This window comes from Dendropsophus ebraccatus, chromosome 9 (genome assembly GCF_027789765.1).
Source record: "Dendropsophus ebraccatus isolate aDenEbr1 chromosome 9, aDenEbr1.pat, whole genome shotgun sequence".
Taxonomy (NCBI): Eukaryota; Metazoa; Chordata; class Amphibia; order Anura; family Hylidae; genus Dendropsophus; species Dendropsophus ebraccatus.
In genome coordinates this window covers 53102636-53127286 of record NC_091462.1, presented here as the reverse complement: position 1 = coordinate 53127286, position 24651 = coordinate 53102636, and the positions used below count along the sequence as shown (strand labels likewise).

The following is a 24651-nucleotide window of genomic DNA, read 5'->3' as shown; positions in this document are numbered from 1 at the left end:
TAGCGGGCTGTGGCTGCTGGAGAGGATGATGGCAGGGGGGGTGCTCAGTGTCCCTCCAGTGCCCTGTGTCCCCCTGCCATTATCCTCTCCAGCAGCCACAGCCCGCACAGCTCTGGGAGTCGGGTCGTGACATCACCATGTTATCCAGGAAGTGAAGCCTTGATGCAGTAGTAGGTGTAGGGAGAAAAGCACTTTATAAGCATTTCCTGTAATAAGGTTAAAAATACTCACCAAAATACATTGTGTGAACGAGGCTTGTGTGTTTAAGAATAGCAGGCAAAGTGTGACATGTAAATGGCTGCACGAACGATCCAACGATTGTTTGTACTGCCCATTTGCTCTATTGATTCATCTAAAAGAGGCCTTAGGGCCCTATTACACCAAGAGATTATCTGACAGATTTTTTTAAGCAAAAGCCAGGAATGGATTTGAAAAGAGGAGAAATCTCAGTCTTTCCTTTATTACCTGTTCTCTGTATATAGTCGATTCCTGGCTTTGGCTTAAAAAAAATCTGTCAGATAATCTGTTGGTGTAATAGGGCCCTTACTGTAGTGTTTACTGCCAAGGAAGACAAAAAGGATCTCAGATATATTCTAAAAAATATGTCTGAAATCAACTGACATAATGACAAATGTTTTTTTTTTTATTATTGTCCCATACATGCAGAGTTTTCCACAATCAACCTTCTCTTTGGACTCTTTTTACATAACTGCATCTAATTTTATAATATCATAAACTCTATGATTTGATTGCAGACAGCATTCATGAGAAAACCACAATGGCTGTGTAATCTTAGCAGCATTATAAATGGCATTTGGCTTCTCTTATTTTAATACAAATACTTTTTATACTCCTTTTTATATGCAGTTTCACTTCGCTTGTACCTGGGAGAAAGAGTCTACTTCCCGGGCATATTTCAAACAGTCATAATAGAAAGCAGATGGAGACATTTCAAGAGGAAACCACAAAAAATGTCAAATTATTATGTCTTCTACCCTCCCCCCCGTCCTACAATCAGAAGCTGGCCTGTTCAATAAAAGAACAGTTAAAATTTATCAGTTTTCTGTCAATTTACAAGGGCCAGGATAAAACACAAAGGATTGATTTGAGCAGCTAAGAGAGCCTAAATATGTAGTGGAATTGGGTTACCCCAACGACTCAACAAGAAGCAGACAACTTGTAGAAGTCAGACTACTAAAGGAAGCTCAGTAACTTGTGTTTCTTTACCTAAGACCCAGGAATGTGACCTGTATTAACTCTGTTTCTTGTTCCCCTAGATACTAATAGGTTTGGACAAGGTGCGTGGGAAACATCAAAGGCCATAACTGTGCATATTTGTGATATTCACGAAAGGGAAAGAAGAGCAGAAAAAGAAGAGGACGAAAATTACTGTACTATAGTAAGAGGTTTACGAAAGTCTAATAAAAATGGTGGAAAGGAAGTGAAAACACAGCAGAAAAAGAGTAGGGATTCGGGTTTGCTGAGTTGCAGAGACCCATAGAGGTTTCCTACAACACCATTTCAGGGGCTGCAATTAAACCTTATGGCCAGGGGAAAGTGTCGCCAGTGCTGAGCAGTTCTCTCGTCTGTACATAGAATGTACATCAATTTTATGCTACTATGCTTTTATGCCCAAAACAAGAGTGACTTGCAAAAGTATTCACCCTCTTAGCTTCATACCTTTTTTGTTACAATTACAACCTGCATTTTATTGCTTAAAAAAAATTCTAAATTGTGTGAGATACACAAAATAGTAAAAAGAGAAAAATATATTTAAAAAAATATTCGTTTGAAAATTGTTATGTGCATATGTATTCACCCCTTTTGCTATGAAGCCCCTAAAAGTTCTGATGCAACCAATATTCACATGCTTAGTAAAATGATGTCTTCCTGTTTTCCGTTAGTGTATACACACCTTTTCTGGAAGGTTTCAGTAGCCGCATCACTATTACCCCTTAAACCGTCACTGTTGTTTCAAAAAACGTTTGACACGTCATAGATAATATAGGCAGAAGGTCCTAACATCCACAAACAGCATCCACAAACATTAATCTTCAATCTTTAATGGAAAACCAAGCTTGCAAATACAACATTTTAACCTGTGCTGGAGTCTTTGTCAAGTACATATAACCCTCGTGAAATGCTGGTATAAATGTGTGCACAGTAAAATCAATCACCAATCACAAAACAGTGGGTGTTCTAGAGGCATCACATAGGTAGGTAAAAGCTGAAGTGGGCTGGCATACAACAAAGAATACAAGACTAGTGTGTTACCACCAACACTACTTAGGTGTAAGGATCCAGGAATCCAATCCTAAGTTTGTGATGTCCCTCCGGCTGTCAGTAAGAGTGTGTGGAACCACTTGAGGTGGAAGTGATGTCAGGCAGGAGCCCCTGCACATGGCGTACATGTACAGTCCCATTAGAGAGAAGAGGCAGAGCGGTGTGTTGCCTAGTAAACGCTGATGCAAAGCACCCGATCGCAGCCCCGTGACTGGCATCAGATCCTCAGCCTAATCTCTGAGTGGTGGCAAAGATGACAGGCAGAGTGAAAAGGGGCCAAGGACAGGATGGTGTTGCGGGGAGCTGGAGAGCTCCCAACTGCACCCAATCCACTGGCCAATAGGCAGTCTGGGCCCCATATGGAGAAAGGTAAGTAGAGTGATGAGAGAAGGAAAGTGAAAGGACAAGTAAGCGGTACTCCAGGCTCAAACACTGATCTGACTAAATACCATCTAATGCACTAATGCACAATCTTGGTTTTCCAAAGATTGAAGATTAACATTTGTGGATGCTGTTGGACCTTCTGCCTATTTGATTCACCAGTCAACTACCTAGGATTGTAGACTTTCCAGTGGGCATTCAACCACTACTACTGCTGACCACAGAATATTGGTGTCACTGAACTCCTATCAAAATTTACATTGATGTTATAGAGACATGTCAAAAGTTTCTGATTGGTCCAGTTCTGAGTGTTAAAACCAATACCATCTGTGAGACTTAAGACTGTGCTAACCGCGGTCCTCTCCTTGCTCTGTGTCACATGATGAGTCAGGCTCCTAATATAAGTCTACGGAGCCTGACTCTTTAACTGACAGAGCGGGGAGCGGACCGCACTGCAGTGGGTTTTCTCCCAACTCGTCCTCCCGATCACTATGGGCCTGAGCACTCAGACCTGAACCAATCAAAACTTTTGACACTTTAACATGTCAAAAGTTTTTTTAAATGATAATGACTCTTTTAGGACCCATGATATACCGGTACATCATGGATACGCCATAAAGCCTAGCGGCTCTATAAGGTAAGCTCAGGAGATGAGTTTGCTTCACAGGGGGTGAGGAGCGGTTGGCAATGGCGAGCAGAAGTACTAGGCTAAGGGCAACAAACTATGGTAGGAAGGCAGCATTACTCAAACAAATGCCGGAGGGGCAATTACTTGCTAGAGAGAGATCTCTAATCACTTCAACATGCGTAAAAATCTCTCCTGAAAAACAGGGCTGAAACACTGATCTGTGATGTCAGGGTTACCATCTGCCTTATTGTTTCCAGACATCCAGAGGAATTTGGCTTTTTTTTTTTTTTTCGTAACGCACTGTTACAACCACAGGGGCACAATAACAATAGTCTAGATTTTGGACTGTCTTAGGATCATGAAAAGTTGTTACCAACACCAGGAATGGAAACCCCACTTTACTTCCTTTTTCATATAGATATGTTCAACTAATGGTCCACATGGTATATGTAGTCAGGAATAGGTCTCTATGTAGAGGGGAGCTAAATGAACAGGGTGTATAAAGATAGAGGTGCACTGGGAGGAATCTAGGGCAGGTACAAGGCAGTACTGAGAGGATCTCAGATTAGAGACTAGAGCCTAGCCCAGTGATTGCGAAACTTTGGCACTCCAGCTGTTGAAAAACTACAATCCCAGCATACCTGGGCAGCCAAAGCCATACCTTTAGGCCTTATTCAGACGATCCATGCCGCAGCCCGGAGGAGGATCGTGGCATGGACCCCCTACGCGGAGCCCACCCGGCACAAATCAACCCCCCCCCCCCCCGGCAGCCCGAAATGACAGGAGCACTTGATGTGCTCTCCTATCATCGCATCTACTACTCAGTAATTATTTCCCCCGCTGCCAGGAGAAGAAGGCAGCATGGTCCAGGCCACTTCTGGTGAATATGAAGCCGGGGGAATAGGTGAGTAGTAGATGACAGGATTGGACATCATTCGCTCCTGTCATCTCTGTTGCTGGGCAGCGGGGGCAGGGCAGGGGCAATCCATGCGCAATCCGCACTAGGACATGTACTATTTTTCACAGTGTGGGCCGTGGCACGGATCATGTGAATGGTTTCATTCACTTCAATGGTCCCTAAAATTTCTGTGGTCGTGGATCCGGGAGGTGTGAATGCAGCCTTACTTTCAAAGCATGATGGGAATTGCAGTTTTTTAACAGCTAGAGTGCTGAAGGTTTGCCATCGCTGGCCTAGCCTCTAGGCTTGCTGGGCCTGGTAGCAGATAAGGCAGGAAATTCAGCATGTAAATGTAGAACTGTACATAGCTGTAACATCACAGGGGAAAGAGAAAACCCTTCAAGGGGGTATATGTCTAGCTATCTGCTATATATCTGGATAGTTTTTTTTAATTTATTTAGTTTTAAAGGGGTACATCTTAAAAAATGTTTACTTTTAAATCAACTGGTTTCAGAAATTTTTTAAAATTTGTAATTTACTTTGTTAAAATCTCAAGTCTTAGGCTATGTTCAGACGCTGTAAGGGAGCGGCCTTTCTGTGACCCGGCCGGGTCACAGAACAGCCGGTACTGCAGTACCGACCGGATGATCTTTAGCGCTGAGTTCTGAGTTTAGCAACATCAGTGTGCTCCCACATTAGAACTCCCCACTGCACACAATGGAGTGTGCGGCTGGAGCCGTACACTCCATTGTGTGAACTGACAGGATTTTCTGCAGCGACTGTCAGTTTCTTGCGGCACCGCTAGGGATCCCTACCGGAGTGTATACTATGGGGTAAATTTATCAAAGGGTGTAAAATTTAGACTGGTGTAAACTGCCCACAGCAGCCAATCACAAGTCAGCTTTTAGTTCTGGTGAAAGGAAAGAGAGCTGTAATTGGTTATTGTGGGCAGTTTATACCTGTCTAAATTTTACACACTTTGATAAATCTTCCCAATAGTATACACTCCGGTTGGGATTCCCTCAGCCTTCAGCAAAACGTTGCAACAACAGCCATGATTACTGCGGAACTTAAGTTGAGTGAACATGGCCTTAGAGTACTTATCGGCTGCTGTATGTCCTGCAGGTGCAAGTGGTGATTTCTTTCCAGTCTGACACAGTGCTCCCTGCTGCCCACTTTGTCCATGACAGGAACTGTCCAAAGCAGTAGAAATAAAAAACATTTCCTATTTCCTTTCACGGACAGAGGTGTCAGCAGAGAGCACTTTGTCAGACTGGAGAGAAAATACTTCCTGCAGGGCATACAGCAGCTGATAAGGACTGGAAGGCTTGAGATTTTGGAATAGAAGAATACAAATGTATATAATTTTCTGACACCAGTTGATTTGAAAGCTGTGTAAAGATCAGTTGTCCCATGTGTAAGGCCACTTAGACAGGAATGTTTTTGAGATATTCTTTAGGTTAGGGATACATGACAACTTTTTGCCCTGCAAAATAAGACTGCAATGTTGTGTAACTAAAATCACAATAAATTTGTGTGAATGTGATCTGCAACTTTTTTTTTCCATATAGGCACCTTCACATCTGTTGTGCTTTGTTATACTGGCTTTTGAGAGACTCTGTCAGTAGGGTTATGTTGTTCTATATAAGGGTAGCATAAACTAGTGAGAGAGAAGCTGAACAGAATGATGTTTCATTTACATTGATCCAGAGATATCCTCCTGAATGACATGGACAATAAGTAGTCCTAGCCATTATGTGCAGGAGCCAGGTAGTCCTCAATATTCATATATTCATGAGAAGCTGAAAACCCCGCCTACTAGTGGCTGGTTGGCAGTTATCTATCCATGCTGTGTATAGGCAATCATCTGTCAGTCAGCAGCTGGAGGATGGGGGTAGGGGTGTGGCAAGAATCCTATTCTCCTGCATATTAGGAGAACATGTGAACAGAATGATGTAAGTAATACACAGATCTGTTCAGCATTTCTGTCACTACTTTATGATTTCCTCATTAAGGTGGCATAAACCTAGTGACAGATTCCCTTTAAGGAGTTTATATAATTAAACCTTATGACAGAGAGTTGTTATATTAGCTGTTTCACGCTCTATACAGTAAACAAAGTTTAACGGCAACTATAAATGAATAGTATTGTAACAATAAAGGGGTTTTCCAAGTTTAGAAAAACATGGCCACTTGTTTTTCTAATCCTGTATATCCCCTTTAAAAGGCATTATATGATGGTGTACATTATAAAGTATGCTGTGTTTGAGTTGTCCATTGGAGGTGTATATGAGGAAGTTTCCAGACAGAAAATGTTTGAAGGAGGAAATCTCCATTATATGCATACAGTAATAGGCTGGGTTCACACACAGTATATTTCAAGCAGTATTTGGTCCTCATGTCTGGTCCTCATTGCAACCAAAACCAGGAGTGGATTAAAAACACAGAAAGGCTCTGTTCACACACACTGGTGAAATTGAGTGGATGGCCGCCATATAACGGTAAATAACTGCCATTATTTCAATACAACAGCCGTTGTTTTAACATAACAGTAAATATATTGTATCTGATGGCCTGTAAAAATTTCAAACCATTGTTAACAAATATACGTTCCTTAAAATCGCTCCATTCCCAGGCTTATAACGCTTTTATTCTTGGGTCTATGGGCTGTGTCAGGTGTCATTTTTTGTGCCATGTTTACTTTCTATCGGTACCTTGATTGCGCATATACGATTTTTTAATCGCTTTTTATTAAATTTTTTTCTGGATTTGATGCGACCAAAAATGCGCAACTTTGCACTTTGGGATTTTTTTGCGCTGAAGCCGTTTACCGCGCGAGATTAGGAATGTAATTAATTAATAGTTCGGGCGATTACGCACGCGGCGATACCAAACATGTTTATTTATTTATTTATTTGTTTACTTTTATTTAAAACCTGGGAAAAGGGGGGTGATTCAGACTTTTATTAGGGGAGGTTTTTTTTTTTTACTATAAACAACACTTTTTTTTTTTTTTACACACATATAGTAGAAGCCCCCCTAGGGGACTTCTAGTATATATACTTTGATCTCTCATTGAGATCTCTGCAGCATAGATATACAGCAAAGATCAATGAGATCGGCACTCGTTTGCTTTCGGCTGCTGCAGCCAAATGCAAACGAGTGCCAAGCCAGGGACGGCGCCATCTTGGACGAGTCCCTGGCCGGCATCAGACAGGGAGATTCCAGCGGTGGAACGCAAGTAATGTAATCAAGATGGCGGCGCCGGCCTTACTGCCGCGAACAACTGATCAGGTAAAGTATAAGATACAGACTGCAAAGGCAGTCTGTATCTTCATAGATACACAAAATGAAGGTACAGACTGCCTTTGCAGTCTGTATCTTATACTTTACCTGATCCTGTTGTTCGCTGCAGTAAGGCCGGCACCGCCATCTTGATTACATTACTTGCGTTCCACCGCTGGAACGCAAGTGACGTAATCAAGATGGCGGCGCCGGCCTTACTGCCGCGAACAACAGGATCAGGTAAAGTATAAGATACAGACTGCAAAGGCAGTCTGTATCTTCATAAATGGACAAAATGAAGATACAGACTGCCTTTGCAGTCTGTATCTTATACTTTACCCAATCCTCTTTTGCGGTGCAGCAAGGCCGGCACCGCCATCTTGATTACGTCACTTGCGTTCCACCGCTGTGGAACGCAAGTGACGTAATCAAGATGGCGGCGCCCGGCCTTGCTGCACCGAAAACCAGAAATTGGGTAAAGTATAACATACAGACTGCAAAGGCAGTCTGTATCTTCATAGATAGACTTAGGGAGAGATGTACTTTGATAATAGGGAGAGTGATTTTTAGGTGATAGGTTCTCTTTAAATGACGGCCATCTACTCAATTACAACATTGTGTGAACAGAGCCTTTTTGTGCTTTCAATCCACTCCTGGTTTTGGTTGCTATAATGACCTGACATGAGGATTAAATACTGCCTGAAATATACTGTGTGTGAACCCAGCCATACAGTGTATACTATGCAGAATAAATATATATATATATATATATATATATATATATATATATATATATATCCCCCACCCACTGGCTTGTAGATTGTAATCGGCAGCACGTCTTTAGGAATATATGAAATATACACCATGTACACTAGTTAAAGGAGGCTAAAAGAACACTTTTTTTTATCCTTTATCAGGTTAATGGAGCCTTACCGGTACATTTAGCATATATTCTATTCCAGATATAAATGGCAAACCTTGGGCTCAGACGCCGTGTTCACAGCGCCTACATTATGTCACCCTTACTGGTTATCAGTTACTGAAACTTCTTTCCTGATACCCAATTATGTGGACACCGCAGGGTTTCTTACCTCTCTCAGAATCCTGCTGGCTGCCAGACCATTGTTCTTCCTGACCTGCAGATTCCACTGGAAGGCAATCTAGAAGTCACACAGATAAGACATGTTTATAATGGAGCAGGGTCTTGATGAAATGCACACTGAAGTGACATCATTCACTTAACACTGATTACACAATTTTTTCCCAATTAAACCTTGAGTGTGTCTAGGCTCCGACTGATCCATGAAAAACAAGTAAGGTGTAGGGTTATCAGTAAGGAGATTATTAATCAGGAAGATTATTAATCTAATGTATACAAAGTGACACAATCTGTGCAACCACAGCCGGCTGACCCTGCTGACCTACTGTGTATGGAGGTCCCAACTCTCAGGGATGTTGACAGAAAGAGTAATCAGACATATTAGATTTTAGTATATCCAATACTTTGCCTCCTGAATAAGAAGAATGCATAGTTAGCCCAAAGAGGATGCAAACATATGGGAAGAGTTGAGAAGAATTGCTGTTGGTTGAACAAGCAACTATCTGAGGTTAATGGTCAGGGGGATTTAGAAGGTACATTTTATACAGGGATTGGTATATGGGGTATGAAGTGGTGTAGTGTAAAACTTTATTCCGTGTAGTGTAATGGTGTTTTTTACATGTTTTTTTAACATTAAGAATAAAAAAAAAAAACTACGCCAAGAAAGGAGTTGCTGATAAATGGCGCACTTATGTGCGGCACTTATAAGCAGACCGTGGCTGTAGGATATAGGAAAAAAACACTCTACGCCAAAAAGGAGGAGTTGCTGATCAGCGGCGCACTTACGTGCGATGCTGATCAGCACTCAGCGGCGATAGGGAGCGGAAAATAGAAAAAAAAAAAATTGGGGAAAAAAATAAAAATAAAAATATTTCTTCAACCCTATAGCTACTGATATGTGTATTATATACACTTATCAGCCACTAGGGGGCAGTAGAACACCAATTCCGGAAAAAGCCGAAGTTTGACAACGCTGGAGCCGATGATTACCGATGGGGACCGACGGAAAAAGACGAAGAAGTCGCCGACGAAGACGAGGACGCGTTCGGAACCCGGAAGACGCGTTCGGAACCTGGAAGACGCGATCGGGACGCTGGATCCGGTGAGTATGGGTCAATACCTGCTCTGGACACCTCAGCTACCTAGCTGAGGTGTCCACAGCAGGTATTTAACCCTTTCATGGGGTACTTATATCGCCGTGATCGGCCGGCCGCTCCTGGCTGGCCACTCCCGGCGATCGGGACGTGGCACCGTGGCCACCGTTACTTTTAACAGTAATGGCGGTCGGTGTCGTCCTCGGACAGCACCGACCGCCATTGCTTTCCGGGCCATCGGGTCACCGATGACCCGGAAAGCTGCAGATCGCCGCCATATGCTGATCTGAATTGATCAGCCAATAGCGGCGATCGTCAGCACGGGAGGGGTTAATCACCCCCCTGTGCCGACAAGCAGGGATGGCCTGCTATACATTATAGCAGGCCATCTTCCCCGATCGCTGCGTGTGTACACGCAGCGATCGGGGAAACCGCGGGCGTAAATGTACGCCCATTTGCGTTAAGGCACGGGTTTGGGGGGCGTACACTTACGCCCGCAGTCGTTAAGGGGTTAAAGGGGTTATCCAGCGCTACAAAAACATGGCCACTTTTGCTCCACTCTTGTCTCCAGTTTGGGAGCAGGTTTTAAAACTCAGTTCTGTTGAAGTAAATGGAACTTAACTGCAAACTACATCGGAACTGGAGACAATAGTGGTGTAAAAGTGGCCATGTTTTTGTAGCGCTGGATAACCCCTTTAACTTTGAGCTTTGGGCTTTGAGTACCTGTCTCCTGATTGGACAGAATGAGTCAGTCTTGTTGTATCTCTCTGTATAAGTTATAATACGAATTATTTATATATATATATTCTATTATATAATCATGTGTAGTCATGAAGGGTAGTGTATTTTCCTGTATTCTATAATTTTTTTTTACTTTTTTTTTTGCATAAAGAAAACTTTTTAGGGTGCCTTTACACACAACATATTTGCAGTGAAATCCGCTGCGGATACTTGCTCTTGCATTGCAATGGGCTGACATACTCGCAGCGGGATTGGCTGGCCGCCGGGAGGCCCTGAAGCAAGCAGAAGCGTGGAGCAGGTAATGTATGCTCTGGGGCCACGGGGGTTAACAGCGCTGAGTTTAACATACTCGCAGTAGAATGACCATCCCGCTGCAAGTATGTCAGCCCATTGACATGCATGGGCAAGTATCCGCAGCAGATTTTGCTGCGAATTCGCAGCGAGAAATCCGCTGCGGATATGTTGTGTGTGAAGGCACCCTTAAAGTTATTTGTTATATAAGATTATGATTGTAAGAGATCCCTTGGATAATCTCATTCTTTATCACATCCATTTAGAAAATACATTTTCGTATCTGGGACCTTGGTGGCTGTGGTCTCTTCTTTATTAACATCCTTGGTAATTGCGGCTGTGTTTACTAGCAGAGTATTGTTAAGTAGGGAGTCTGCAAACTAGAAGAGTTTACAGCAGATCCCACAATTACCGTCCTTTTGTTAATAACATCATAAAGTAGGTGAAAATGACATCCTAGTCTAAAGTCTAAAACAACAAAAAAACATGCATAAAAGAAAAAAAAAATTGTCTGAAAAAAAGTAAAATCCTTTAATATTAACAGAGCGCCTTGGATATTTTTCTTTTCACATTTTTTTCTGGACATCTGTCTGACATTCACCCAGTCTTGTATTCTTTGCTCTCTGCTGGGACCTTTGTCAGCAAGGTTTGTTTTTCTTCCTGACAATCACAGTGTGATGGAGTCAAGCCTGCAAGTGTGGACTATTGATTTAGTCTGGAGCCGATGAGTAGAAGGGGCAAAACCAGGGGGTGGGCGGCAATGTGAAAGCATGAAGGGGGAGGAAGAGCCGAATCTCCCCAATCTGTTTCACCACTGAAAATATAAGGGGTGTTTAACACTGTTCTCTCCCCTGTGGCTCAGTAATCACTAATAAGAACCCACTGCGACCCATCAATGTCTAATGAACTTCACTTTCCAACCTTTTTTTTTTTTTTCGCGGACCATAAATCAGTAATGAAGTCTGGAGTAATAATATTTCGCTTTCCAGTTGGCTGCATGTATAGTCCTTTATCCCAGCAGTGCATAATGCTATATATTAAGGTTATTTATGCCCTGTGCTGCAGAACGTTCTCAGTATACACAAAATGGTTGCTGTCATACTCAAGATTTTATAGACTGCAAAAAATCCATCTAGCTAAGATAAGCAATTATAGCTATACAATGCCTAGCATGCCACAAAGGGTTAAAGAGTACTAGTGCGACGGGATAGGCCATCACAGCCCACCAGAGTAGTTCTATAAATGGAACACACATGTTTTTACATCTGTACTTGTCAGCAGCCCCCCAAAACAGCCTCTCTCCTATTAACCCGTCTTTCTTCATAAAGGACAACAACAGATTAGGAACCGAGGTTTTAGAGAGCAGGTCGCACATATACAAATATTTAATAGCTCTCGTATGTCTCTTATGCCTGCTGCTTCTTATGTGAATGGATAGATAATTAGATATAGAGACAGTTAGATTTCCTATTAGATCTTAAAAAGGACAAAACTGAATTGTATTTTCTAAGCTTATTATTAGTAAGCTGAATCTATTGTTTTTTAGATTACAAAAGAACATATTTGATCAAAACTGCTTGCAACAAAAATCAGGTGCGCTTTGCGCCAAAAAATGGCCTGTATGACTTGCTCAACATTTTTTATGTGTGTATACACTTTTAAAACACTTTCGCTCCACACTAAAGGCAGTGGGACTTTCCAGAATGTGGGTGGAGCATCAGCAGAAGTCATGCGCCAAAAATAAAAAAGTGCAAACTAAAGGTGGCCATACACCTTCATGCACCATTTCTCCTGCCCAGCTCCCATTCTCCCCATGCACAGAAACATTCAGAGCAATCCTGTGTTCTTTATGGGGAAAGCCAGAGCTGTCTGGCTGCAGCTTATCTCTCCCAAAACAAACGGGTCAGGCAGTGATTTTCTCCACCACCATCATTGCTCGGGAGAGCCCCATAAACCTTATACTGACAAAATATGACATGTATGGGGACTTTTAGAATGTTAAGATGTGCTAGAGTTTTAAACAGCTTGAGTCACTGTGAAAAATCTGGAGCATTCTAAAGGGGATAAGAAAATTAAGTATTGTTTAAATCAAGCTTTTCTGTTTTTAAGAATTTTTGGTGCTGTTTTTTCTACTTTTTTGTCTAACTGTCAATATTAGAAAATAATCCTAAAACCTTGCTGTTTTAAATTTTTAACACTAGGTCTAAAACTAAGGGTTCTTTTAAATGCTGCTATTTCTCGGGCAATCATTTGCAGTGTCTTTACAAGGCTTTATGCTAGATCATCCGGGCAGCCCATAGAAGATAGCGGCGGTCTGGTGACGCTGGTCCTATTACAAGGAGCGATGGCAGCATATCGCTGCTATCGTTATCATTGCCATTTCAACATGTGGAAAGGCAACGATCAGCCGACATCGTTGACTTCTATTATGCTTAGCGATTATCGTCCGTAATGGCTGATATTGGCCGAATACGGATGATAATTGCTTTTTGTGTAATAGTGCCTTTAGGTATACGGCATCCTCTCGAGTCTACACCAACAGATGATGTCAGTGAAGGGAGGGGTCGGTCGTGCTACTATTTTTCTGCCTGACCCTTTTATTCTGGGAATGATAAGTTGGTGACAGAGCAGTTTGGCTGCTACATTTGCTCTTTAGGACCCTTGTACTTGGCTCAATATTCACCTATTTACGTTTCTAGGAATGCTCATTAAGCCGATAACAGGGCATCTTAAAGGGCTGGAGCCCGCTCATTGGTTGATTTGATCTTTTGTGCGCACAGTCAACATTGTCAACTTCTTTTTCTTTCCTTACATAAAAGACTGCAGGCATACTACTAGGTCTACAGTCTACTAGGCAGACTCGGTTGTCCCTTAGCAGAGCTCCGCTCCCCTTACATACATTTCACCCCCCAAAGAAGGGGAAAGAAAAAGAGGAGAGAAAGAAGAAGAAGAAAAAAAAAACGAAATTACAAGATTACAGAGATATACTTCTGTTCTTTATCCACCTGGTAATTCCATCCATTCAGGGTACCCTCTTTGGCCGAACCGCCCCATCTCTGGAGCCGTTCTGCCCAGCAGAGCCCTTCCCACCAACCATTCCTTCCTGGAGCACAGGAAAGCCCACTCAGGTAGACCACCCGTGCTCCATACACTCAACTAAGCTACCAGAAGGGTCTCATCCACCACTTATCATGATAAATTATGGTCCCCCCGTCAGCTTCCATTCCAAATCTTCCCACCACACCTCAGGTGTTATAAAAATAAATAAATAAATAAGTGAAATAAAATAATAATTAAAACTTAAATAATAATAATAGTAAAGACTACTAAGTTAAAAAAAAATAAAAATAAATGAATAAAAATATATATAATAAATAAAAATTTATTAAATAAATATTTATAATTTTGCTACTGAGACTTAAAGAAAAGCAGAGCCGGCCTTAAAAACAACTGAGGCGATCCCTCAAATTTTTTAATCAGTCGTTTACCTTTACCTCTCTCCCGATTGTGTCCAGACCCACGGTCCCACCTACAACCCATCCTTTCACCCATTATCAACATAAGGTTAACAAGCCACCCTGGTTCTTCCTTCTCCGGTTACAAATATAACATATATTCATCCATGGTCTGAGTTCAATAACATTTACTCCTTTCCTAGACATAAATCTTTTACTTATTATCAGGTATAGTATGGAGTACGCAATTCTATATTAATTATACCCCACCCCCAATCCCACCCCCTCCCCTCGGACACCAATGGCGGGAGAAAAAAAAAACAAAAAAACTTCTTAATATCTTCTCCTACATTCGTAGAACGCTGGTACTAACCGTCATTTCTCCAATATTGCTTCCATCCTTGTACACATTTATTCACAGTATTGTACCCCCGCTTTCCCCTTTGATGCCACAGCTCATGTCCCAACATAGTGCTGGCTACTTCCTTCCACTCAGCTACAGTTGGGGCCTTTGGCAAAATCCAGTTTCTTAAAATCACTAACCGTGCAACAAAGAACAATTTATATATGATTCCTTTTCTAATTTTAGGTGTAAGGTCCACCTCCATCACCCCCAATATTGCACACCCAATATTGTTTTTCAACCTTTAACTCAAAAATCTTTGTCATAACTAAAAAAATATCGTGCCAATAAGTTACCACCTTTCGACAAAACCACCAGTGGTGATCTAAATCTGTGTTCGTGTCTTCACATCTTATACACTTTTGACTTTTATTTCTTTTCCACTTCACCATATCTTTTATTGAATAATATAATCTATGATTTACAAAAAACTTCACCTTATTTGAACTATTTGTGATATGATCCCTTGCAGATTTATACACTTCCTCCCAAAATTCCAGCTCTTTAACCCCTAGTGTTTTTTCCCATTTTTCTTGTAATTTCATTGTAAGTTTCCCATCTTCTAGTGCGCCCAATATTTTATACATTTTTGTGACTCTCCCTGTAGCCTTACCATCCATCTAGATGACTTGTGTAAACACTTTGGAGCTCATCACCCGCCATTTATTTACATCTGTTACTGTTCTTACTGACATATATAACTGGAGGTATCTTAATTTACACAGCTTCTTATCAGAGGACTTGCATAGGTCTTCATATTTATTCAAGACTCCATCTGTAAAAAACTGTTCCACATACCTCAAACCACTTTGTAACCAATATTCTGGGTCTGCTAACCCCTCCAATTCTGGATAGTGATTGTTTCGAAGGTGTAAAATCAAGAGCCCCAACACCCCATCCCCTTTTTTCACAAGGCACCATGCATTTAACAGCATCCTCTGTATGGAGTATTTAGGGTACCCTGATTGACTTTTCATTTCCAGCACCTCAAATATGTTACCAGCTGCTCCCTTCTGTTCTTCCACCCAATTTGCCAGTACCTGCACCTCTTTCCATTTAGTCAGCCATGTCAATACCATTGCTACATAATATCTAAACACATCAGGCATAGCTAGCCCTCCCTTCTCTTCAGGTTGAGTTAAAGGGAACCTGTCACCCCCCCGTGCCGGGGTGACAGGATCCCGACCCCCGTTAGAGCCCCCTATACTTACCTAATCCCGCCGGGTCCCGCTTCTGGATCCGGTCGGGTGATGAAGATCTCAGCCGCTGCAGCCCGGCGCGCGCGCTGAGAGATGAGTCCAACACCCATAGAGAATGACAGGAGAGTCCAGCGCTCCGTCATTCTCTATGAGCGTTGAACTCATCTCTCAGCGCGCGCGCCGGGCTGCAGCGGCTGAGATCTCCGTCACCCGACCGGATCCAGAAGTGGGACCCGGCGGGATTAGGTAAGTATAGGGGGCTCTAACGGGGGGTCGGGAGCCTGTCACCCCGGCACGGGGGGTGACAGGTTCCCTTTAAGTATTTCATTCTAATACGCGTTCCTCTACCTCTCCAGATAAGCATGTTAAATACAGCTTCTATCCTCCGAAACACCCGTTTACCCAGCCATACTGGTGCTCCTACCAATACATACAGCAACTGGGGTAACCATATCATTCTAATTAACCCCATTCTGTCCGCTCTCGATATGGGTAATTTATTCCATATCTGGGCTTGTTGTTTCATTTTATTTAATCTAGGAGAAATATTCAGCTCTTCAAATCTCCGTATATGTCTGCAGTAATCATAATTCCCAGATATTTAAAGGAGCCCTCCGGTTTTAGTACCTGTAACTCAAGGCCTGGCTCAACCTCAATCTCTGGATCCAACAGCAGCAGCACTGATTTGTTCCAATTAATACCCAACCCAGAGTATTCCCCAAACCTGCTGACCTCCCTCATTGCCTCCTCTAGACCCACCCTGGTATTTCCCAGAAACAGGAGCAAATCATTGGAATACAATGCCACCTTGTTCTTTGTCCCCCCGTCTCCAAAGCCCTCAATCTTCTTATTCAAAGCTCTAGCAAGTGGCTCAATAGCCAGGGCAAAGAGCAGGGGGGAGAGAGGACAACCTGAGTTGGCAGTAGATAGCATGGTAGGTGCTGCTGATGTGTACTTTGTGCTGTATTGTGGTATACGGCACTGCTTGGGGGGTATATCACACACTGTACTGTGATATTTTGTGGGGATTTAAAAAACAAACAAGTATCTGTCCATATACACCCATATTCTATAATAAATGTTACCTTCTTCTTCCTCCTCAGGAATGAAATCAAAACGAATGGCAATATCTGCATCCCGCGTTGCTCCCATTAGAGACAGGCACACAATTTCCCCATCAGGGCCCATTATGAGGCTACCTACAGAACTGCCTTTACAGCACTCTAGAAAAAACAGACATACAAGGAACCAGTTTATCTCTCATAAGTTTCTGGAGTAAGAGGGATAATACCCCAGATAACTACTTATTATTATTATTATTATTATTATTATTATTATTATTTTTTTTTTTTTTTTTTTTTCAAAGAAGGAAAACAAAGAAAAAAAACAGGTACACCATACCTAACCTGAAAATAACATTATAGTATTACTAAAAACAACACATTTTGTCACTTTAAAAATATGAGTGCCTGGAGCACCTCTTTCAGATATTGCTGGGGTTGCAGTGAAAATATTAAACTGACTATTCTCACCTTCCATGCTTCCTCTGGTGCCTCCTATTATGTCTTTGGTCCCCCGCTAAATTCTCTGCCTGCTACTCATCTTGGCAGTGACAGCCTGCTCAGCCAATCATTGGTCACAGCACTGTCCTGCCTCAGTCAGTGATTGGTCACTGCTGAGACATGTCCATCTCGGGAGTAGTGGCCAAAGTGTTCAGCGGGGTACCAAAAGATGCCACAGGATGAACCCCGAGGGAAAATAGTAGGCGAGGATAGGCTGTTTGTTTTCTCCCCCTTAGCAATATCTAAAAATATATATAAATGCCTGAAATTGACTTATAATAATAATGACTTATAATGATATAACTAAGCATAATTTTTTGTTTTTTGCTTTCGCTGATGGTATCTTATAATGGTCTTATGTAATAACTCTTTGGCTATGTTCACACAACGTCAAAAATATTAAAAAGGCGTCCGATTTTCATATTTAAAATAACGTCCGTTTTTGCTGAGATTTTACTGACTGCAATGCCATGCATTGAAGTCCATGGGAAGACGGACTTCCAATGCACACAGCCTAATGAATAACGGACGTTTTTGCAGCGGGTGTCAAAATAATGAACATGATCATCATTTTCTGACATTTTTTGCAAACAGCGGACATTTTTTTATTTGTAGTTCACACACAGTTTTCCTTTTGTCACCGTTCTGTCTCCGTTTTTACTATTAAATTCAATAGACTTTTTAATTAAGCCACATCCAAAGGTCAATTAGTAATTCCAAACTAATATAATGTACAAAAACCCGTCAGTGCACTAAGGGGAAGTCAGGCTGCTAAATAACGTCTGTTATTTTAGACTCAAAATGACGGATGTAATTTTAAACGGAGATGAAAAAACATTGTGTGAACATAGCCTTTATCTGTATTTTTATTGTCAGAATTGTTGCCCAGCACAGGTCACAGATAAAAAAAAGACTGATCAGCAATTTGTTATTGTAATTTAAAGGGCTAACTCACGTTTCTTTTAATTCGACTGGTCCCAGCAAGTGCCAGAGATTTGTAATTTACTTCTATTAAAAAATGTCAAGTATTCTAGTACTTATCAGCTGCTGTATGTCTTGCAGAAAGTGGTGTATTCTTTCCAGTGTGACAAAGTGCTCTCTGTTGACATCTCTGGCTGTGACAAGAACTGTCCAGAGCCGGAGCAAACCCCCTAGAAAGCTTCTCCTGCTCTCCAGACTGGAAAGAATAGCACTTCCTACAGGACATGCAGCAGCTGATAAGTAATGAAAGACTTGAGATTTTTTAATAGAAGTAATTACAAATCTCTGGCACTGGCTGGGAGCAGTTGATTTGAAAAAAATTTGGGGGGTGAATTATCTCTTTAAGGCTTTGTTATTTAAGATGGCAACTTTCACAGACCAAGCATGAACGACAAGTCATTCAAAAAATTCCTAATATTTATGGCAGATTTTAGTTCAGTTCTTTTTTTTTTTTTTTTTTTTTGAGCCAAAGCTAGGAGCAGATGCAAAGGTATCAAATGTATAAAGGAAAGATGAAGGCCTTGCAACTTTTTTCTTTCTTTAAAGATGATGAATATATATCGAGGTAGTTCTCTTACGTAGATTTTCTCGTCTAAAAACTGTAAGTGTCTGACTTTTGGTAGACTTAAGGAGTAACACATGGTTCCTTGGTAGATTTTAAGAGTTCCAGCAGTGACACTTTTTTTTACTGTAATAAAAGTGGTGGACATCTTGTACTATAGATCGCATGTATAAGACAGTTGGAGCGGTACTTGGGTGTTTTTTTTCTTTCAAATCAACTAGTGTCAGGAAGTTATAATGATTTCAAATTTACTTCTATTTACAAATCTTTTAGTACTTATCAGCTGCTGTATGTCCTGCAGTATGTGGCGTATTCTTTCCTGTCTGACAGAGTGCTCTCTGCTGCCACCTCTGTCATTGACAAGAACTTTCCAGAAAATACTACTTCCTGCAGGACACACAGCAGCTGATAGGTACTAAATGACTTAAGATTTTTAAATAGAATTAAATTACAAATCTAAATAACTTTTTGAGATCAGTTGAGTACCCCTTTAAAAACTCAGCATACAATGCATTACACTCTGTAAGATACTACAATATTGCCTTACCTTTCAGTTCTTCAGGTATAGATCCTCTGATGATACCAGTAGGCATTCCTTTTGAATTTAGTGAACTTGCGTTATTGCTGGCATTGGGTGTCTTTAAATTTGCCATGCTGCTTTGGTTCCCAGGTCCCTTCTTGCCATTTATCGGAGGTAGTGAACCTAGTGAAGGGGCTTCTGGGGCTAGAATATCACCATCTTAAAAAAGAAAGTAACAGAAAAAAATAGCTGCAATATCTGACTTGACACATTTCTTTTATCAGTTTCACATGAAGCATACATGCTACTAGTGTGTCCTATACTGCTACAGCTCATACTTACCTAAAATTCACGTTTTCAATTTTAAAATTCCAAAATTAATTTTGACAAAGTAAAATACTAAAAAAACACAATGTGCTCTGACACCTATAGGGAAATCCCCTTAACCCTAATTTTACCCAGTGAGCTGGCCTCTACGTTAAAGCAAGAAATGAGTAGAAATGCTTTCTCTGTTCACTTCTAAGGGCATGATACCCCCCTCCCCCCCTCCATTCTGTTAACAAGTGGGAATCCCAAAGGATATGCCATTAATTTCTACAATGGGAAAAACCCCTTGAAATTACCCCACTATGTATTCTGGGTGCACTTTTTATATACCCGTGCTGCATTAAATATGCTCTTCTGTTGAACTTTTGACATGTATTTTTAAGCTAGACACTGATTTCCGAGAGTATATAAAACACACAGTCTGACAGTAAGGTGGTGCATTACTAATGCGCTTTACATGTGAGAGGAAGACATCAAAGGAAGACATGTTGTTTCAGCAATGCACTAACTCACTACACATGTTTTAAAAGTGTGCAGGTTTGAACATCACAAGATAAAATCCAATTTTTGAAGGTTCTGTCTTGGCACTAGATGTAAAGATTGGATTTAAAATACAGAGCTTACAATTTAGTGTAATTAGACAGCTAGTGCAGTAAACAGCTAATTGTCAGACTCCCATCAATGCAACATTGATAACCAAATCAAAAGATAGGCTATCATTGCTAAGAGTTAGATAATTTCTTCCAGGAAGAAATTTGAAATTCAAAGCGTATACCATCGACAGGACTGATTTTTCAAGGTCCTTTCGACAGGATCCTTTTTTCAAGGCCCTATTTTCTGCTAGAGCACTGGCCCGAGTACTGGGGGAAGGCCCAGTGCCTTCGGTGTGATGATAACCGGGCCTACTCCCAGTGCTCCAAGGTGGGCTCTCCCACCGGGTACTCCCAATGCTCAAGCAGAACGCAGGCAGAGAGCCGGAATGAGCGACATTTTGAATAAAGGGTCGCGCAACTGGGAATTACGCACTGTCACTGAGCAGGTAAGTTCAGTCTTGGTGATGGTACATTTGCTTTAAATGGTCATTGTCCTTTTAAACAACTTTTCACCATGTTATGGCCTATCTGATTCCTAAGCCCAGCACAGGTGCAAACTTGTTCAGTCCAGTTCACCCTCACAAGCACTATGTCATGCATAATATAGTGGAGTATATGATAGGTCAGGGAAAGGAAGAAACTACATGTGTACTACTGGCAAACTACTCAGTCCTGGTCCTGCCCCTTAAAATGTAAAGGGGACTCTCAGCTCAATAACAGCATTGAGAGCACTAAAATCACCTTGTGAGCACTCAGAATGATTAAACCAATATAACCATTGTGCCGAATAATTTAGGCTAATCAGATCCTTTACAAAATATACTGACCAATGTGTATTTTCTTACCTAAATATGTGAAACAATCCATAATAACATTTTGAAAGTTAAATCACAAATATGGAATTTGTTATGATCCACCATATAACTCCATATAAGACCAAAGTTTCTACAAGGGCTTTTTAGGTTTTTTTTCACTGTACTTTGTAACGACACCCTACAATTTACTATAAGGGTACGTTCACACGTACCGGATCCGTAGCGGATTTCACACTGTGAGTTTGCAGGGAAATCTGCTGCGGATCCTGTAGCGTGAAGCTGAAAGGGTCCCATACACGCAGCGGATCCACTGCCTGTATGGGACCCTGCCCCTTTAACTCCCCGCCGCCGGCAGTCCCGGCCCCGAGTATACATTACCTGCTCGCCGCTGCAGCTGTGTGTGAAGCTCCCAGCTCCCCTAGCTCCTTATCAGCCAATCAGTGCACGGCAGCACTGATTGGCTCATGGGGGCGACGAGAGTCGGGAGCTTCACACACAGCTGCCGCGCCGAGCAGGTAATGTATGCTTAGGGCCGAGGCTGCAGGCGGCGGTGGGGGGGGGGGGGGGTGTTAAAGGGGCAGGGTCCCATACAGGCAGTGGATCCGCTGTGTGTATGGGACCCTTTCAGCTTCACACTACAGGATCCGCAGCGGATTTCCCTGCAAACTTACAGTGTGAAATCCGCTGTGGATCTGGTACAAGTGAATGTACCCTAAAATTACTTCAAAAACAAAAACAAAAAATTTGTGTGAAAACACAAAGTAAACACAAGTAAATTTGAAAAAACACCAAGAAATTTAGCAATTTTACATTGCTCACTGTGAAATGAAAACTTCTAATAGAACACATTTTTTTATCTCACAAATGTGATTAATAAACTATCTGTATTTATCTGTAATTTATGAGGCTATGTTCACACAAGGGGGAGATTTATCAAATGGGTATAAAGTAGAATTTTCTTAGTTGCCCCTAGAAACCAATCAGATTCCACTTTTTATTCTACACAGATCCTTTGAAAAATGAAAGGTAGAATCTGATTGGTTGCTAGGGGCAACTAGGACAACTCTACTTTACACCAGTTTGATAAATCTCCCCCAATGTTTTTTCCTCTCCGTTTTTGAAAAGAAAAAATGAGGTCTGTCATTTTGCTGTTTGCCTGCCCGCAATGACGGCTGTTGGTACATTATTCTAGTTTAGGTGGACTGATTGGCCTTTTGGGTGTCTTTAATTGAAAAGTCGATTGAATTTAAAGCCACACTGTACCCACAATCTGTCCCCCACAAACGCTTGTACCTTTGGATAGCTGCTTTTAAACCAAGATCTGTCCTGGGGTCCGTTCAGCAGTTGATGCAGTTATTGTCCTAAAAAAATATTTTTAAACTTGCAGCCCTGTGTGAAATTGGCATGGCCTAAAGTGTCTGTGCCCTAGGCTTGCACCGCCTCTCTGTCCCTCCTCCCCACCCTCTTTACCATTAGGAATGTCCCTGGGCGGCATTTTTCCTTTTCTTCACCTGTCTGAACACTGCACAGGTGCCTTAACAATCTAACACGTGCAGTGTTCACACAGGTGAATAGGAGAAATCCTGCCTGGGGCGTTCCTTATGGTGAAGAGGGTGGGGAGGAGGGAAGGAGAGGCGGTGCAAGCCTAGGGCATAGACACTCAAGGCCATGCCAATATGACACAGGGCTGCAAGTTTAAAAGTTGTTTTTTTAGGACTATAATTGCATCACCTGCCGAACGGACCTTAGGACAGACCTTGGATTAAAAGCAGCTATCCGACGGTACAAGCGGTTTTAAAGGGGCAGATTGTGGGTACAGAGTCGCTCTAATAGTCAAAACATTAAAAGGACTGTGTAAAATTGCCTATATCTGTATTTCTTTCTGGCACTAGTTAGCTTGATTTTTTTTTTTTACTGGAATACCCCTTTAACTAGCTGTGATTGGTAAAATACCAAAGGTTAGAATGACTACTGTAGCCATGCAATAAATTAATAAATTAAAAAAGCCTTCTTGAAAGAACTGTTGAAAAGAAGTTGCTCATAGGTGAGGATGAAAATTTTGCCAACTGTAGAGAGGGCTTAAGCTTTTCTATCTCTATTAATATTTCAGCTTGTCTTAATGAGCAGAGAATGTACAGTACATTGCCCAAAGATCTTGCACCTAAGTATAGAAAACCAATTAGAGAAGTGGAGAAATGACTTTAAAGAAACTAAGAAGCTAAGGACTAAATTTCAATTTGATAAAAATATATTATGTAATGTATAGCACACATGCATAGCATAAATATATTATGTAATGTATGCCAACAGTTTATAATTAAATTAAACCATTTTTCATCAGATTACAATTCATATTTAGTGCAATATACATTATATCACGTTACTGAAGGTCATTAATGGTTTATCAGGCTTATAATTAATTTTACAATTATTTCTTTCAAGTTAATAGAGCTGGCTGGAGTTCCCTGGACAGCTTGGTGGCTAGGAGCCATGGCTGCACAGGAAGAACCTCATATTCAGCAGGTATATCATCACTTGACAATTGGTCCCAAGTTGTTCCAAGACAGGTGACAACTAGGCGATTGGTAGTAGTCTGACCTGTCTGACCTCTGATCATGAGAACAGAAGTCAATTGCCAAAAATCACAGATCTGTACATATGAAATAATCCATAACGGCATTTAAAGCGAATCAAAATATGAAAACTTGACTTTAAAGGGGTACTCCAGCGTGGGGGCCCTTTTGCGCAGGGACCGGGGACCAGGTGACCGAGGGAAAAGATGTCCACTCACCTCCCCGGTTCCAGTGGCGGGTCCCACATCGCGGCGCTCCGGTGCCCGGTTTCCGGACGCTTCCGGGTGTCTGACGCGGGCCCAAGACGTGACGTCTCAGGTCCTCTCAGCCACTCAGTGAAGGAGGGGGGATCCGCTCAGCCACTCAGTGAAGGAGGCGGGATCCCACCCGCACAGTACAGATCTACTGTGCAGTTTGTGGAGCATACCAGCCGCGGCTGCAGCCTAGCTTTTAAAATGGGAAAAATAAGTTATTTTATCCCGCACAAGACTGTGAGAGGGGCAGCAATGGAGCTACCAGTGACTAGTCACAGCTCTCTTCCTGTCAGCGTGCAGAGCAGGGATGATTGACAGACAGAGAAGCCACTAACGCGTGGCCAGGACTAGTCACAGGCGGCTCCTTACCCAGATGACTAGTTGCGACCCCTCTTCTGGTCTCGCACAGCATAAAAAACGTCTTTTTCACCTTTATGAAGCTAGTGTTGCGGCTGGTATGCTCCACGAGCTGTACAGTAGCTCTATACTGTGCTGCAGGGAACCAGCACTATATACAGTGCTGCAGGGACCCATGCAATCTTTGTCATGTTTCTTAAACCATTTCTGAACAATTTTGCAGTGTGGCGGCGCACATACTGCTAAAAGAGAGTACTGCTATTAGAGGATGATGTTAATCTAAAGGCATGTACTTGGCCTTATAGGTAGAGGAAACACCCACATGAAACTCAATGTTTTACAGCAGAACA

At 41.9% G+C, this 24651-nt stretch overlaps 1 protein-coding gene across 5 annotated transcripts in view; it reads right to left on the bottom strand.

Annotated features, from left to right (window-relative positions):
* The window catches only part of KIAA2012 (KIAA2012 ortholog), a 124074-nt gene that overhangs the window by 55527 nt on the left and 43896 nt on the right, over positions 1-24651 (bottom strand). For all 5 annotated transcript variants that reach the window (XM_069983293.1, XM_069983298.1, XM_069983295.1 and 2 more), the window contains exons 10-12: positions 19410-19601; positions 16843-16980; positions 8567-8635 (exon numbers count right to left, since the gene is read on the bottom strand). In XM_069983293.1, coding sequence (XP_069839394.1) covers positions 8567-8635; positions 16843-16980; positions 19410-19601 — 399 coding nt within the window. The remainder of the gene's footprint in view (positions 1-8566; positions 8636-16842; positions 16981-19409; positions 19602-24651) is intronic.